The sequence below is a fragment of the Scomber scombrus genome, chromosome 4 (assembly GCF_963691925.1).
Source record: "Scomber scombrus chromosome 4, fScoSco1.1, whole genome shotgun sequence".
NCBI lineage: Eukaryota > Metazoa > Chordata > Actinopteri > Scombriformes > Scombridae > Scomber > Scomber scombrus.
The window spans coordinates 27,539,702-27,556,959 of record NC_084973.1 but is presented as its reverse complement, the minus strand read 5'-3'; the positions used below and the strand labels follow the sequence as shown (position 1 = coordinate 27,556,959).

The 17,258-nt window shown below is 36.5% G+C and overlaps 1 protein-coding gene across 1 annotated transcript in view; it reads left to right on the top strand.

Moving 5' to 3' along the window:
* Positions 1-3,781, top strand: part of LOC133979411 (nuclear factor 7, brain-like) — a 7,065-nt gene extending 3,284 nt beyond the window's left edge. Inside the window, exons 2-4 of the mRNA XM_062417922.1 lie at positions 2,709-2,925; positions 3,082-3,163; positions 3,218-3,781. Coding sequence (XP_062273906.1) covers positions 2,709-2,925; positions 3,082-3,163; positions 3,218-3,781 — 863 coding nt within the window. The remainder of the gene's footprint in view (positions 1-2,708; positions 2,926-3,081; positions 3,164-3,217) is intronic.
* Positions 3,782-17,258: the final 13,477 nt, after the last annotated feature.

The following is a 17,258-nucleotide window of genomic DNA, read 5'->3' as shown; positions in this document are numbered from 1 at the left end:
AAATTAAAGTAATTTAACAAGTAAATATTTTTAAAAGTGAGAGAAAGTTTTTCTGCTGTTAAGACAAGGCATGTATTGCATTGTTTTTGTTTGAAATGTGCATTATAAATAAAGTTTTGTTCTTTACTAATTCATTATATCAAGGCTTTTGTGATTAATTTCTATAGCTTTTAGACATTTGTGAAGTTTTCCAACAAGGCTTCCAAAAATTCACAACTAAAAAAAAGCGAGTGAGTTGCGGCTGTTATAAAAACACCATTCTGCTACATGTTATGATGTTTCCTTTGTCAAGTCAATTATTTCTAAATAGAGAAGCCTATAAAAATACAAAATGGAGTTATGCTTTTAATGATTAATTGAGAGAGGAGTTTTTCAATAGTGTTGAAAACATTTTAGCATTGTTAGATTATCACAGGTGATGCATGGGACACTCAGCAAAGATGTGTTAGCGGTCATGTTCTATGTATTTATTGTGTTTCTTTTATTTTAGAATATCTACATATACTGTGAAATATGAAGTAGACAATACTTTGTCTTCCTTTGAGACGAGAAAGTTCTTAATCATATTTTATTTATATTTATTGTGTAATTATATATAATATATTTATCTTTTTTTTAAGTTGACTGAATTATTTTTTCACCTGTAAGACTTGACTGATAATGCTGTTGCTATGGTTACCTGCAGTTTAATACATCTTGCGCTTTTATATTTCCTGTTTGAGGTGTCCTGATATACAATTTTTATCCAATAAACATCTGCCAGCCAACCAAAAAACATGTTGCCATGACAGGGTGCTTCAAGTAACAACAGAAAAATATAGTTGTTCTTTACATTTTATAAGACTATAAGAACATCTCAAGTACACATAATCAGGTGCTTGTACTGTACACACAGATTCACACAGGTTTCCTCCACTAGAGCCAGCAGGGAGGTCAGCAGGGTATGCTAGCAGTGTGCTAATGTACAAGCTTGAAAGAGCCAATTTCAAGGCCTCTGGACCACATCAATAATAGAGCACACAGGGCCAGATAGAAGCCAATCAAATATTCATCTATCAACCCTCCCCTCTTTGTGTTTCTTACAGATCAATCTCTCTCTCTCTCTCTCTCTCTCTCTCTCTCTCTCATCTCTCTCTCTCTCTCTCTCTCCTCTCTCTCTCTCATCTCTCTCTCGCTCTCTCTCTCTCTCTCTCTCTCTCTCTCTCTCTCTCTCTCTCTCTCTGCCTTACGTCACTGAAAACACACACATACACATATACACAGTACAGTCTGTGTGTACATCCACTCCCTTACCCTCAGTCTTCATGTATTCAGAGTTCCTGGGGGAGAGCTTGAGTTATGTGTTACATGAAATGAGAGCTCCATGTGGTGTCAAATACTGGTACTGATGTTTGACCACACATATTATATATACAGTATAGTCTCTGTACTGCGAGTACTAACCTGCATGCGCACTGATAGCTAGCGTCTCTACACATTGAGACACAGTGAAACAGTTCATGTAAAAGCTGATCTGGTAGATCTCATTTCTTTTACTGCGATGAGTTGAACTGGAACATAACCAGAACAGGTTTCAGGTGTTTTTTGACATATTTTTCTATGTCTGTAAACGAGACTTCACGGCAGATGAACATTTTATTTATGTTGACCTCCAGTTATGAAAGTTGCTATGCAGTTTTTTAATTAATCAAATGGACTGAAGTGACTAAAATGAGTGATAGGCCTATTCACAGTGGCAACATAAGTATTTAGATCTTTACTTAAGTAAAAGTGCAAAAACAGTAATATAAAATCACTCCATTACAAGTAAATAACTCCATTAAAAAATCCTACTTGAGTAAAAGTGCAGTGAATGTAGTATGCAGTATTACAGTAAAAGTAGTGGTTTGGTCCCTCTGACTGATATATTATTATATATGACATCATTAGATTATTAATAATGAAGCATCAGTGTTAGAGCAGTTGGTTGTTTCTCAAAGTATCATTTATGCTGATCATCTATGAAGAGAAATACATAAAATAGAATAATAAATACATTATAAAAAAAGTACATTAATTATTAAACTTCAACTATAACTGTGTATCACAATGCACCAACGCCTCTTAGAGTCTAAAGGACACATGTTGTAAGCTGAAAGCAGCTTTGATTACCATTAATGATTAAGCAATAAAAGAGGTGGTAAAGGTGAACTCTGATTCTGACATTTTGAACAGAGCCACGTCGCCATTACAGGATTGGATCTCTGTCTGAACAGCGCTCACTTGGAGGACTGTAGAAAGAAAAAAAAATTTGGTGAGTCTTTCTTTGAAAAATAGTTTGGAAAACAGAAAAAAATGGCTGAGAAAATTGCTCGTCTTGAAAGGATCCTGAATTGCCATGTGTGTTCAGAGACTTTCAGAGATCCTGTGTCTCTGAGCTGCAGCCACAGCTTCTGTTCAAGCTGTCTGCAGAACTTTTGGGAACAAGCTAAAAACAAAAACTGTCCTATTTGTAAAAGGAAATCTTCAAAAGATCCAGAAGTGAACTTTTCACTGAAGGAAGTAGCTGACTCATTTGCTGAGAGACAGAAAGATGAATCACCTGAGATAGAAAGAGGAGAAAAGAAGGTGGAGGTGGTGTGTAGCAAACATCAAGAAGAGCCCTAAATTGTTCTGTGAGGATGAACAGAGAGCTGTGTGTCCTGTCTGTGATTTAACTCACCAAAAAGATCACAAGGTGGTTCCCGTAGAACAAGCAGTCAGTGACCTGAAGGACCAGCTGAAATCTGACTTAAAGCCTGTACAGGACAAGAGGGACAAATATGAAGAAGTGGAGAAAACATACAATGAAATGATTGAACACTCCAAGAAGCAGCTGTTGTCCACAGAGAAGCAGATCAGAGCAGAGTTCAACAAGCTCCACAAGTTCCTGAAAGAGGAAGAGAAGTCCAGACTGGCAGCTCTGAAGGAGGAAGAGGAGCAGAAGGGGAAGACTATGAGCAGAGAGATGAAGAGGATTCAGGAGCAGATCTCCTCTCTGTCAGACAGTATCTCTGCTGTTGAAGAAGACCTGCAGAAACACAACGTGTCATTCCTCAGCAGTTATAAACCCACTCAGACCAGAGCCAGAGCCCAGAGCTCACTGTCAGATCCACAGCTGGTCTCAGGAGCGCTGATAGATGAGGCAAACACCTGGGCAACCTGTCCTTCAGAGTCTGGGAGAAAGATGAAGGAGAAGGTCCACTTCAGTCCTGTCATTCTGGACCCAAACACTGCAGACCCCCGTCTCTATCTGCCTGATGATCTGACCAGTGTGAGACTTGGAGACACAAAGCAGCTCCCTGGAAATCCAGAGAGACACACTAAGTATCCCACTGTTCTGGGCTCTGAGGGCTTCAGCTCAGGGAAACACAGCTGGGAGGTGGAGGTGGGAGACCATCCTGACTGGTATGTGGGTTTAGCTAAAGAGTCAGCTGACAGGAAGAGAGCGTGTCCTGCTTCACCAGATTCAGGAATCTGGTGTTTAGAATATCGCAGAGGAAAATACACTGATGGTTCTGGTAGGACTGTCACAGAGAAGAAGAGTCTCCAGAAGATCAGAGTCAAGCTGAACTATGAAAGGGGGGAGCTGTCCTTCCACGACTCTGAAGACAAAATTCACATCTACACTCACAGAGACACTTTCACTGAGAAACTCTTCCCTTATTTCAGTATTGGAGACTCTGGTGATGCTAAAACCACTGATATCAAAATCTGTCAACCTGAGATTTCACTGTCATATTCAGGAGATATGAGTGTTTGATAACTGAAAGATAATTTCACAACATTTTACTCTGTCTTGATTTCATTAGGAAAAAAAACATAATTATAGAATAATTTAGAAAAAACATTGAAATTTTTTCACATAATCAAGTCTGTTTGTTAGAGCTCATTAAGTCTGGTAGGAAGTCACTGAGCATATTTTTAAGAAGAAAAGATTAAACATTGAAATTATTTCATATAATCAAATGAAAAACATGTATACAGATTATGAAGTCTGTTTGTTAGATCTCTTTAGTGTGATTCTATTTGTTTAACCTACCATCAGTTTATATAGTTTATATGATTTCTGGATCTTTTGATGAGTTATTTCAGCAATGGTCATGTTTAAATATATTTTTACAATTTAAACTCAGAGTCTCATTTGTTCAGTGTATCAAAAATCATTCTGGCTCTGATTGATTATTATTTGTTCGTTTGTTCTTCAACAGATTTTTTTTTAATGCAAAATCATGAACACTTAAACTTTTGTTCTCATCTGAATTTTTGATGTTCAGTCGTTCAGGATTTAGTCATTTTCTCTTTAGAATAAATGTATTAAAGATGGTGACTCCTGCTTTTGATATTATGCTGACTGTGTAATGAATTTCAACAGAATATTTACTGATGTTGTTAAATACTCTGATTGCTCTGATGCTTTCTTGGCTTTCAAAAAATATATTTAGTGTATACGTTAGTTGTGTCACCTCTTAAAATGAAGATGAATCCACAAGAAAATATGACTACAAAATGCTGAAACTGTATCACATCATCAGGCCACAACATTTACAAATCAAAGCTGTTAATTATCCTGGTTATCAGCATCCTGTTTTTAGTCAAACAACATTGTATAGTAGTATATATCCACTGTACTGAATGCTTTGATTGTTTCAGTTTTGTGACAGTTTCAGTCATCAGATTTATATTTTTATATTCTTGAGTCTTTTGACGAGTTATTTCTGTTGTGAATGTGTTGTTTTATTCTTTGGAAACAAGTGTTTTAATATAGTTTTATTTTAATTCAGTGTTTAATTCTGACAGAGCTTCTGCAGACTTTGTGTGTCATTTTGGTGGATTGATAAACTGCAATGTTGAGATGATGATCAGCATAAAAGAAAAAAAAACAGTAGTACATTTTATTAAACAAATCCACAGATGATAAACTGAATGTTTGTGTGTTTACTGTCACTGCTTCAAGGCTTAAACATAAACTCTAAAAGTTTTCATTTTAAAATAAACAATTGTTTATATGGATTGTGATTTAAATGTTGTATAAAGATTATTTTCATGTTGGCTTTCATAATTTTCACTTGAAAGATTAAAGTGAAAAGCAAAAAGTTGACGTTGTGTATTCTTTCATTCAGTCTGGTTCAGCAGTAAGTAGCAGCGGTTCACTCATGATGATCAACAATATTCATTTTAAATTAAAGGACGAAGCTGGAGATATATTTCAAACACTTTATGTCTCAAATATTTCACTGTTAAAATGTAAATCAGTGACATCATCATGACTGATAAAAGCAGCAGCACATATATGTTATATTTTCTACCTTCTGCTCTCTGTATCACTAGTGTTGTTTGCACATATACTGTTGGTAAAAAACATTAAAATTAATCCTGGAAAATAGTTCAGAATTTGGCTCTAGCTGGACTTCATATAAACATGTAAACTGACACTTGTTGTTCCACTTTATTAATTTATTGCTGGGTAACATTTAATCTGTGCAAAAGACAGTGGCAGCAGCAAGTTGCACAAGACAGTAAAGGTCAAATGAAGGCTATATAAACCAGTTTCATCCAGTACCTACATGCTCTGTGAAAGCTGAAGTGTCCATTACTCACTGGAGGAATAATGTTTCACGTTTGTCGAATTTATATGATCTGCAACTTTTTAATTCAAGTTATTAAGGAAGAAAAAGATGTCGCAACGCAGCCATTTCACATATTATTTATCATATGTTACAACACTAAAACAGTTTATAAAAGAACTGTACTTAACTGAGTTTAGAGTAAAATGGTTTAATCTGAGGGACATGTTGGCGTCGCCATCTGGTGGTGACAGAGTTACAGAGCAGCATTCACCTATAAACAGGAACTGACACCTTTTACATTAAAGTGATGAAACAATACGAAGAAAAAAACCTAGTCATAGGTAATATATTATTGTAGCTACTAAGGTGATTTACTGCTGTCAGTGTAATTATTCATTTTCTAGAAAAAGTAATTTTATAGCAGAGTTTTAACATTGGAGTCTATGGCATTAAAACGGATTACAGATTATTACAGAATTTTAACCTCCTGCAACCCTGCATCTAGCACTGTGCTAATGTACCTGAGTGCTGGTGTCAAGGCCTCCCGACCATATCGGTATAGCAGGAAAATGGCCAAATATTCATTAATCACCCCTCTCCTCTTTGTGTTTCTTACAGATCTCTCTCTCTCTCTCTCTCTCTCTCTCTCTCTCTCTCTCTCTCTCTCTCTCTCTCTCTCTCTCTCTCTCTCTCTCTCTCTCTCTCTCTCTCTCTCTCTCTCTTTCTCACTCTCTCTCTCTATCTATCTATCTATCTATCTATCTATCTATCTATCTATCTATCTATCTATCTATCTATCTATCTATCTAACTATCTATCTATCTATCTATCTATCTATCTATCTATCTATCTATCTATCTATCTATCTATCTATCTATCTATCTATCTATCTATCTATCTATCTATCTATCTATCTATCTATCTATCTATCTATCTATCTATCTATCTATCTATCTATCTATCTATCTGTCTGCCTTTAAGTCACTGAAGACACACAAATACACATATACTAAGTACAGTCTGTGTGTACATCCAGTCCCTTAACCCTCAGTCTTCATGTATTCAGAGTTATGAGGGAGAGCTTGAGTTATGTGTTACATGAAATGAGAGGGTCAAATACTGGTACTGCTGTTTGAGAACACATACAGTATAGTCTCTGTACTGCGAGTACTAACCTGCATGCGCACTGATACTGTAGCAGCGTCTCTATACATAGTGAAACAGTTCATGTAAAAGCTGATCTGGTAGATCTCATTACTTTTTTACTTGTTATTTATGTTGACCTCCAGTTATGAAAGTTTATACAGTTTTTAATTAAGCAAATGGATTGAAGTGACTAAAATGACTGATAGGCCTATTCACAGTGGCAAAAGAAGCATTTAGATCCTTACTTATAAGTAAAAGTACAAATACAAGTAAAAGTCCTGCATGAACAATCCTACTTGAGTAAAAGTACTTTAGTATTAGCAATAAATATAGTTAAAGTATTACAGTAAAGTAGTGGTTTGGTCCCTCTGACTGATATATTATTATATATGACATCATTAGATTATTAATAGTGACGCATCAGTGTTAGAGCAGCATGTTACTGTTGTAGCTGCTGGAGGTGGAGCTAGTTTACACTACTTTCCAACCTAGGTGTCAGGCCCCTCCAAAGGGTCAGCTGATAAATGTGAGGGTTCCTGAGATGATTAATGGGAGAGGAACGAAGAAAAAACAAAGTTCTGATTCACAAAACTGTTTTCAGTTTTTGGACTTTTTCTCTAATCTTTGATTTTGCTGAAATATTGGATAATTTGAACATTTGTTCTTAAATGAAGCCATGTCAGAAGTTTGGAGGTAAAAATCACTATTTGCTGGGGTGGCTGTGGCTCAGGAGGTAAAGCGGTTGTCCTCCAATTGGAAGACGGTGGTGGTTCGATTCCCGGCTCCTCCAGTCCACATGTCGATGTGTCCTTGGGCAAGACACTTAACCCCTAATTGCTCCCGTTGCTGCGCCAACAGTGTATGAATGCAAGTGAATGGTTAACTTTCTCCTGATGTGCAGGTTGTGAATTAGCTACCCTGCGTGGTAGAATGAATGAAATGTAGTGTAAAGTGCTTTGAGTGGTCGTGAAGACTAGAAAGCTGCTATATAAGTACAGTCTATTTACCATTTACCATATTTGGTGGAGCTGTTAACATCTCATAGACATCTGAAATGTGTCCCTGACTACACACTGCTTTTTGAAAAGACGTCAAAAGGCAAAATAGTTGCAAACCACTGGTTTAATCTTTTCATCTTGTTTCTCAAAGTATCATTTATGCCTGATTATCTCTGAAGAGAAATACTCACTTTGGATTATTTATAATTGAGATGTGACAGAAGTCTGGTACAAGTCTTATACATCACAACTTGAGTGATGACACTATTTATTATTTTGGGATTTTTGCAATGAAAATGAAAATAAATAAATAAAAAAGTACTTGAATCCCATTTTGATTTCTATGAACTCTGTGAGACGAGAACTACCTTGTTTACCACAATGCATCTTAGAGTCAAAAGGGCAGGAGCAGCCTAATAATAAATGTAACACAGTCTAAAGATGAGTGAATCAGTGTAACCAGAAAAATGGTTGATAACACTGATACTGTCCGCTCCATCCTAAAAATTAAACATGGTTTGTGAACAGAGACACTTACAAACACACCTCACTAATGTTTCCTCACACTATACATTTTGAGACTCTATTATCAGTGAGTTTCTTCTTTGTCATCTGTTTTTGCAGCAGTTTCTGTTTTCACTGTGACCTGACATGTATTCAACTTCTCCATCTTAACCTTCTTGTCTGTGTTTAAATTTCTGTCACTGTCCAGAATAAACTTTTAAGTCTGAAGGACAAGTTGAACAGGTTTTAGGCCACGTCTTGTTCTATCTGTTGCTAATAAAAGCAGAAAGCAGTAATTATTATCATTTATAATGATTAACCAATAAAATAGCTTGGTGAACGATAAAAACCATAAGGAAGTACATGATAACTATGTATCTCGATGCACCTTAGAGTCATAAGGGTATGAGCAGGCTAATAAAACATATAACACAGAGTCCAAAGACAAGTAAATGAGTGTAACCAGCTAAAAAATAAATTGATATCTATTTGAATATACAAAAAATAAAATATCAACTAAGATAATTACAATTGAAACAAATATAGATAGAGACACTTATAAACACATCTCATTAATGTTTCCTCACATCATTTAGAAAATAAACATCATCTTGAGAGTCTATTATCGGTGTTTTTAAATCATTTGTTTACCAACAGTTTCTCTGTCTTCACTGTGACCTGAAGTCTGTTTTACTTTGTGATGCAAAATACATTTGCCACATTAGTGGGATAAAAATCTTAACTTTCCTGTCTGTGTTTAGATTTCTGTCTGAGATCCAAAAAATCTTTTATGTTTTAAGGACAAGGTGCACAGGCTTGAGGCCACATTTTGATCTATCTGCTGGTAGAAAAAAATTAGAAAGCAGCTTTTATTACCATTAATGATTACCCAATAAAAGAAGTGGGTAAAGGTGAACTCTGAATCTGACATTTTGAACAGAGCCACGTCGCCATTACAGGATTGGGATCTCTGTCTGAACAGCGCTCACTTGGAGGACTGTAAGAAACGAACTGGAAATTAAAAATTGGTGAGTCTTTCTTTGAAAAATAGTTTGGAAAACCGAAAGAAATGGCTGAGAAAATTGCTCGTCTTAAAAGGATCCTGAATTGCCATGTGTGTTCAGAGACTTTCAGAGATCCTGTGTCTCTGAGCTGCAGCCACAGCTTCTGTTCAAGCTGTCTGCAAAAATCGTGGAAACAAGCTGAAAACAAAAGCTGTCCCATTTGTAAAAGAAAATCTTCAAAAGATCCAGAAGTGAACTTTTCACTGAAGGAAGTAGCTGACTCCTTTGCCGAGAGACAGGACGATGAATCATCTGAGACAAAAAAAGGAGAAAAGATGGTGGAGGTGGTGTGTAGCAAACACCAAGAAGAGCCTACATTGTTCTGTGAGGATGAACAGAGAGCTGTGTGTCCTGTCTGTGATTTAACTCACCAAAAAGATCACAAGGTGGTTCCCGTAGAACAAGCAGTCAGTGACCTGAAGGACCAGCTGAAATCTGACTTAAAGCCTGTACAGGACAAGAAGGACAAATATGAACAAGTGGAGAAAACATACAATGAAATGATTCAACACTCCGAGAAGCAGCTGTTGTCCACAGAGAAGCAGATCAGAGCAGAGTTCAACAAGCTCCACCAGTTCCTGAGAGAGGAAGAGGAGTCCAGACTGGTAGCTCTGAGGGAGGAAGGGAAGCAGAAGAAGAAGACTATGAGCAGAGAGATGAAAGGGATTCAGGATCAGATCCCCTCTCTGTCAGACAGTATCTCTGCTGTTGAAGAAGACCTGCAGAAACACAACGTGTCATTCCTCAGCAGTTATAAACCCACTCAGACCAGAGCCAGAGCCCAGAGCTCACTGTCAGATCCACAGCTGGTCTCAGGAGCGCTGATAGATGAGGCCAAACACCTGGGCAACCTGTCCTTCAGAGTCTGGGAGAAGATGAAGGAGAAGGTCCACTTCAGTCCTGTCATTCTGGACCCAAACACTGCAGACCCCCGTCTCTATCTGCCTGATGATCTGACCAGTGTGAGACTTGGAGACACAAAGCAGCTCCCTGGAAATCCAGAGAGACACACTAAGTATCCCACTGTTCTGGGCTCTGAGGGCTTCAGCTCAGGGAAACACAGCTGGGAGGTGGAGGTGGGAGACCATCCTGGTTGGTTTGTGGGTTTAGCTAAAGAGTCAGCTGACAGGAAGGGACAGTGTTCTACTTCACCAGATTCAGGAATCTATTGTTTAGAATATCGCAGAGGAAAATACACGGATGGTTCTGGTAGGACTGTCACAGAGAAGAAGAGTCTCCAGAAGATCAGAGTCAAGCTGAACTATGACAGGGGGGAGGTGTCCTTCTACGACCATGAGGACAAAACTCACATTTACACTCACAGAGACACTTTCACTGAGAAACTCTTCCCTTATTTCAGTATTGGAGACTCTGGTGATGCTAAAACCACTGATATCAAAATCTGTCAACCTGAGATTTCCCTGTCATATTCAGGAGATATGAGTGTTTGGTAACCGAAAGATCATTTCACAACACTTTACTCTGTCTTGATTTCATTAGGAAAAAAACATAATTATAGAATAATTCAGAAAAAACATTGAAATTGTTTCACATAATCAAGTCTGTTTGTTAGAGCTCATTAGTCTGGTAGGAAGTCACTGAGCATATTTTTAAGAAGAAAAGATTAAACATTGAAATTATTTCATATAATCAAATGAAAAACATGTATACAGATTATGAAGTCTGTTTGTTAGATCTCTTTAGTGTGATTCTATTTGTTTAACCTACCATCAGTTTATATAGTTTATATGATTTCTGGATCTTTTGATGAGTTATTTCAGCAATGGTCATGTTTAAATATATTTTTACAATTTAAACTCAGAGTCTCATTTGTTCAGTGTATCAAAAATCATTCTGGCTCTGATTGATTATTATTTGTTCTTTTGTTCTTCAACAGATTTCTTTTAGTGCAAAATCATGAAAACTTAAACTTTTGTTCTCATCTGAATTTTTGATGTTCAGTCATTCAGGATTTAGTTATTTTCTCTTTAGAATAAATGTATTAAAGATGGTGACTCCTGCTTTTGATATTATGCTGACTGTGTAATGAATTTCAACAGAATATTTACTGATGTTGTTAAATACTCTGATTGCTCTGATGCTTTCTTGACTTGGCTTTAAAAACTAGATTTAATATGTAAGTTAGTTTTGTCACCTCTTAAAATAAAGATGAATCCAGAAGAAAATATGACTACAAAATGCTGAAACTGTATCACATCATCAGGCCACAAACTTTACAAATCAAAGCTGTTAATTATCCTGGTTATCAGCATCTTGTTTTTAGTCAAACAACATTGTATAGTAGTATATATCCACTGTACTGAATGCTTTGATTGTTTCAGTTTTGTGACAGTTTCAGTCATCAGATTTATATTTTTATATTCTTGAGTCTTTTGATGAGTTATTTCTGTTGTGAATGTGTTGTTTTATTCTTTGGAAACAAGTGTTTTAAAATAGTTTTATTTTAATTCAGTGTTTAATTCTGTGAGAGCTTCTGCAGACTGTGTGTGTCATTTTGGTGGTGTATACATGGATTGATGAACTGCAATGTTGAGATGATGATCAGCATAAAAGGAAAAAAAAACAGTAGTACATTTTATTAAACAAATCCACAGATGATAAACTGAATGTATGTGTGTTTACTGTCACTGCTTCAAGGCTTGAACATAAACTCTAAAAGTTTTCAATGTAAAATAAATAATTGTTTATATGTTGTATAAAGATTATTTTTATGTTGACTTGAAAGATTAAAGTGAAAAGAAAAAACTTGAAGTTGTGTATTTTTTCATTCAGTCTGGTTCAGCAGTAAGTAGCAGCGGTTCACTCATGATGATAAACAAAATTCACGTTTAATTAAAAGACGAGGTTGGAGATATATTTGCCTCCTGCCAAATACTTTATGCCACAAATATTTCACTGTTAAAATGTAAATCAGTGACATCATCATGACTGATAAAAGCAGCAGCACATATATGTTATATTTTCTACTTTCTGCTCTCTGTATCACTACTGTTGTTTGCACATATACTGTTGTGAAAAACATGAAAATTAATCCTGGAAAATAGTTCAGAATTTGGCTCTAGCTGGACTTCATATAAACATGTAAACTGACACTTGTTATACCAATTTTATTCCTTTATTGCTGGGTAACATTTAATCTGTGCAAAAGACAGCAGCAGCAGCAAGTTGCACAAGACAGTAAAGGTCAAATGAAGGCTATATAAACCAGTTTCATCCAGTACCTACATGCTCTGTGAAAGCTGAAGTGCCCATTACTCACTGGAGGAAAAATGTTTCACATTTGTAGAATTTATATGAGCAGCAACTTTTTAATTTAAGTTATTAAGGAAGAAAAATATGTTGCAATGCAGCCATTTCACATATTATTTATCATATGTTACAACACTAAAACAGTTTATGAGACAAAGAACTGTACTTAACTGAGTTTAGAGTAAAATGGTTTAATCTGAGGGACATGTTGGCGTCGCCATCTGCTGGTGACAGAGTTACAGAGCAGCATTCACCTATAAACAGGAACTGACACCTTTTACATTAAAGTGATGAAACAATACGAAGAAAAAAACCTAGTCATAGGTAATATATTATTGTAGCTACTAAGGTGATTTACTGCTGTCAGTGTAATTATTCATTTTCTAGAAAAAGTAATTTTATAGCAGAGTTTTAACATTGGAGTCTATGGCATTAAAACGGATTACAGATTATTACAGAATTTTAACCTCCTGCAACCCTGCATCTAGCAGTGTGCTAATGTACCTGAGTGCTGGTGTCAAGGCCTCCCGACCATATCGGTATAGCAGGAAAATGGCCAAATATTCATTAATCACCCATCTCCGCTTTGTGTTTCTTACAGATCTCTCTCTCTCTCTCTCTCTCTCTCTCTCTCTCTCTCTCTCTCTCTCTCTCTCTCTCTCTCTCTCTCTCTCTCTCTTTCTCACTCTCTCTCTCTCTTTCTCACTCTCTCTCTCTCTATCTATCTATCTATCTATCTATCTATCTATCTATCTATCTATCTATCTGTCTGTCTGTCTATCTATCTATCTATCTATCTATCTATCTATCTATCTATCTATCTATCTATCTATCTATCTATCTATCTATCTGTCTATCTATCTATCTATCTATCTGTCTATCTATCTATCTATCTATCTATCTATCTATCTATCTATCTATCTATCTATCTATCTATCTATCTATCTATCTATCTATCTATTTATCTATCTATCTATCTATCTGTCTATCTATCTATCTATCTATCTATCTATCTATCTATCTATCTATCTATCTATCTATCTATCTATCTATCTATCTATCTATCTATCTATCTATCTATCTATCTATCTATTTATCTATCTATCTCTCTCTCTCACTCTCTGCCTTTAAGTCACTGAAAACACAAAGATACACATATACACAGTACAGTCTGTGTGTACATCCACTCCCTTAACCCTCAGTCTTCATGTATTCAGAGTTATGAGGGAGAGCTTGAGTTATGTGTTACATGAAATGAGAGGGTCAAATACTGGTACTGCTGTTTGAGCACACATACTGTATATACAGTATAGTCTCTGTACTGCGAGTACTAACCTGCATGCGCACTGATAGTAGACTGATATATTATTATATATGACATCATTAGATTATTAATAGTGAAGCATCAGTGTTAGAGCAACATGTTACTGTTGTAGCTGCTGGAGGTGGAGCTAGTTTACATTACTTTATATACAGTTAGCTAGTTTAGTCCAGTGGTTCCCAACCTAGGGGTGGCGCCCCTTCAAAGGGTCACCAGATTAATCTGAGGGTTCCTGAGATGATTAATGAGAGAGAAAAGAAGAAGAAAAAAAATTCTGATACACAAATCTGTTTTCAGTTTTTGGATTTTTTCTCTAATCTTAGATTTTTGCTGAAATATTGAATCATATGAACATTTATTTAAATAAACCATGTGAGAAGTTAAAAGCAAAAAAGGTTGTAAACCACTGGTTTCATCTTATAAATGTGAAGCTTGTTATATTATCTTCTGAATTATATATCTATCAAGTTACTGGAAGGTAAATCTGTAAAAACTGTAAAACTATTGGTTGTTTCTCAAAGTATCATTTATGCCTGATCATCTCTGAAGATAAATACTCACATTGGATTGTTTATTATCAAGTTCTGACAGAAGTCTGGTACAAGTTTTATCACACCTTGAGTGATGACAGTATTTATTATTTTGGGATTTTTGCAATGAAAAATCCCATTTTGATTTCTATTCATTCTGTGAGACGAGAACTACCTTGTTTACCACAATGCATCGTACAGTCCAAAGGAGAGGAGAAGGCTAATAATAAATGTAACACAGAGTCTAAAGATGAGTGAATGAGTGTAACCAGAAAAAATGTTGATAACACTGATACTGTCTGCTCCATCCTAAAAATTAAACATGGTTTGTGAACAGAGACACTTACAAACACACCTCATTAATGTTTTCCTCACTTTTCTCATTTTGAGACTCTATTATCAGTGTGTTTCTTTTTGTCATCTGTTTTTACAGCAGTTTCTCTTTCTTCACTGTGACCTAACATGTATTCAACTTCTATATCTTAACCTTCTTGTCTGTGTTTAAATTTCTGTCACTGTCCAGAATAAACTTCTAAGTCTGAAGGACAAGTTGAAAAGGTTTTAGGCCACGTGTTGTTCTATCTGTTGGTAATGAAAGCAGAAAGCAATAATTATTATCATTAATAATGATTAACCAATGAAATAGCTTGGTGAAAGATTAAACAATAGCACAAACCATAAGGAAGTACATGATAACTGTGTATCACAATGCACCGATGCATCTTAGAGTCTAAAGGGCAGGAGCAGGCTAATAAAACATATCACACAGAGTCCAAAGACAAATGAATGTGAAATGAGGTGAATGAGTGTAGCCAGCTAAAAAATCAATTGATATCTATTTGAATATGTAAAAATAAAATATCGACTAAATAACTATAATCAAACATAAATAAATCCTCACATCATTTAGTAAATAAATATCATCTTTAAAGTCTATTATCAGTGTTTTTGAATCTTTTTTTTCCAACAGTTTCTCTGTCTTCACTGTGACCAAAAGTGTTTTTAACTTTGTGATGCAGTACACATCTGCTACATTAGTGGGATAAAAATCTTAACCTTCCTGTTTGTGTTTAGATTTCTGACACTGTCCAGAATAAACTTTAATGTCTTAAGGACAAGGTGCACAGGTTTTAGGATACATCTTGTTCTATCTGTTGGTAATAAAAGCAGAAAGCAGTTTTTATTACCATTAATGATTAACCAATAAAAGAGGTGGGGTGAAGCTAAACGCTGACACTGACATTTTGAACAGAGCCACGACGCCATTACAGGTTTGGGATCGCTGACTGAACAGCGCTCACTTGGAGGACTGTAAGAAAGAAGCTGGAAATTAAAAATTGGTGAGTCTTAATAATTTGGAAAACAGAAAAAAATGGCTGAGAAAATTGCTCTTCTTAAAAGGATCCTGAGTTGCCATGTGTGTTCTGAGACTTTCAGAGATCCTGTGTCTCTGAGCTGCAGCCACAGCTTCTGTTCAAACTGTCTGAAGAAATGCTGGGAACAAGCTAAAAACAAAAACTGTCCCATTTGTAAAAGAAAATCTTCAAAGAGTCCAGAAGTTAACTTTTCATTGAAGGAAGTAGCTGACTCCTTTGCCGGGAGACAGAAAGCTGGATCATCTGAGACAGAAAAAGAAGAAAATGAGGTGGAGTCTCCTGTAGAACAAACAATCAGTGACCTGAAGGAGAAGAGAGACAAATACAAACAAATGGTGGATATTATTCAAAACCAGTTGATGTCCACAGAGAAGCAGATCAGAGCAGAGTTCAAAAAGCTTCACGATTTCCTGAAAGAGGAAGAGGAGTCCAGACTGGCAGCTCTGAGGGAGGAAGGGGAGCAGAAGGGGGACACTATCAGCAGAGAGTTGAAGACAATTGAGGAGCAGATCTCCTCTCTGTCAGACAGTATCTCTGATGTTGAAGAAGACCTGCAGAAACACAACGTGTCATTCCTCAGCAGTTATAAACCCACTCAGACCGGAGCCAGAGCCCAGAGCTCACTGTCAGATCCACAGCTGGTCTCAGGAGCTCTGATAGATGAGGCCAACCACCTGGGCAACCTGTCCTTCAATGTCTGGGAGGAGATGAAGAAGAGGATCCACTTCAGTCCTGTCATTCTGGACCCAAACACTGCACATTCCTGTCTCCATCTGTCTGATGATCTGACCAGTGTGAGATATGGAGGCACAAAGCAGCAGCTCCCTGATAATCCAGAGAGACACACTAAGTATCCCACTGTTCTGGGCTCTGAGGGCTTCAGCTCAGGAAAACACAGCTGGGAGGTGGAGGTGGGAGACAGTCCTGGTTGGTATGTGGGTTTAGCTAAAGAGAAAGCTGACAGGAAGGGACAGTGTTCTACTTCACCAGATTCAGGAATCTGGTGTTTAGAATATCGCAGAGGAAAATACACGGATGGTTCTGGTAGGACTGTCACAGAGAAGAAGAGTCTCCAGAAGATCAGAGTCCAGCTGGACTATGAAAGGGGGGAGGTGTCCTTCTACGACCATGAGGACAAAACTCACATTTACACTCACAGAGACACTTTCACTGAGAAACTCTTCCCTTATTTCAGTATTCGAGACTCTGGTGATGCTAAAACCACTGATATCAAAATCTGTCAACCTGAGATGTCACTGTCATATTCAGGAGATATGAGTGTTTGGTAACCGAAAGATCATTTCACAACACTTTACTCTGTCTTGATTTCATTAGGAAAAAAACATAATTATAGAATAATTCAGAAAAAACATTGAAATTGTTTCACATAATCAAGTCTGTTTGTTAGAGCTCATTAGTCTGGTAGGAAGTCACTGAGCATATTTTTAAGAAGAAAAGATT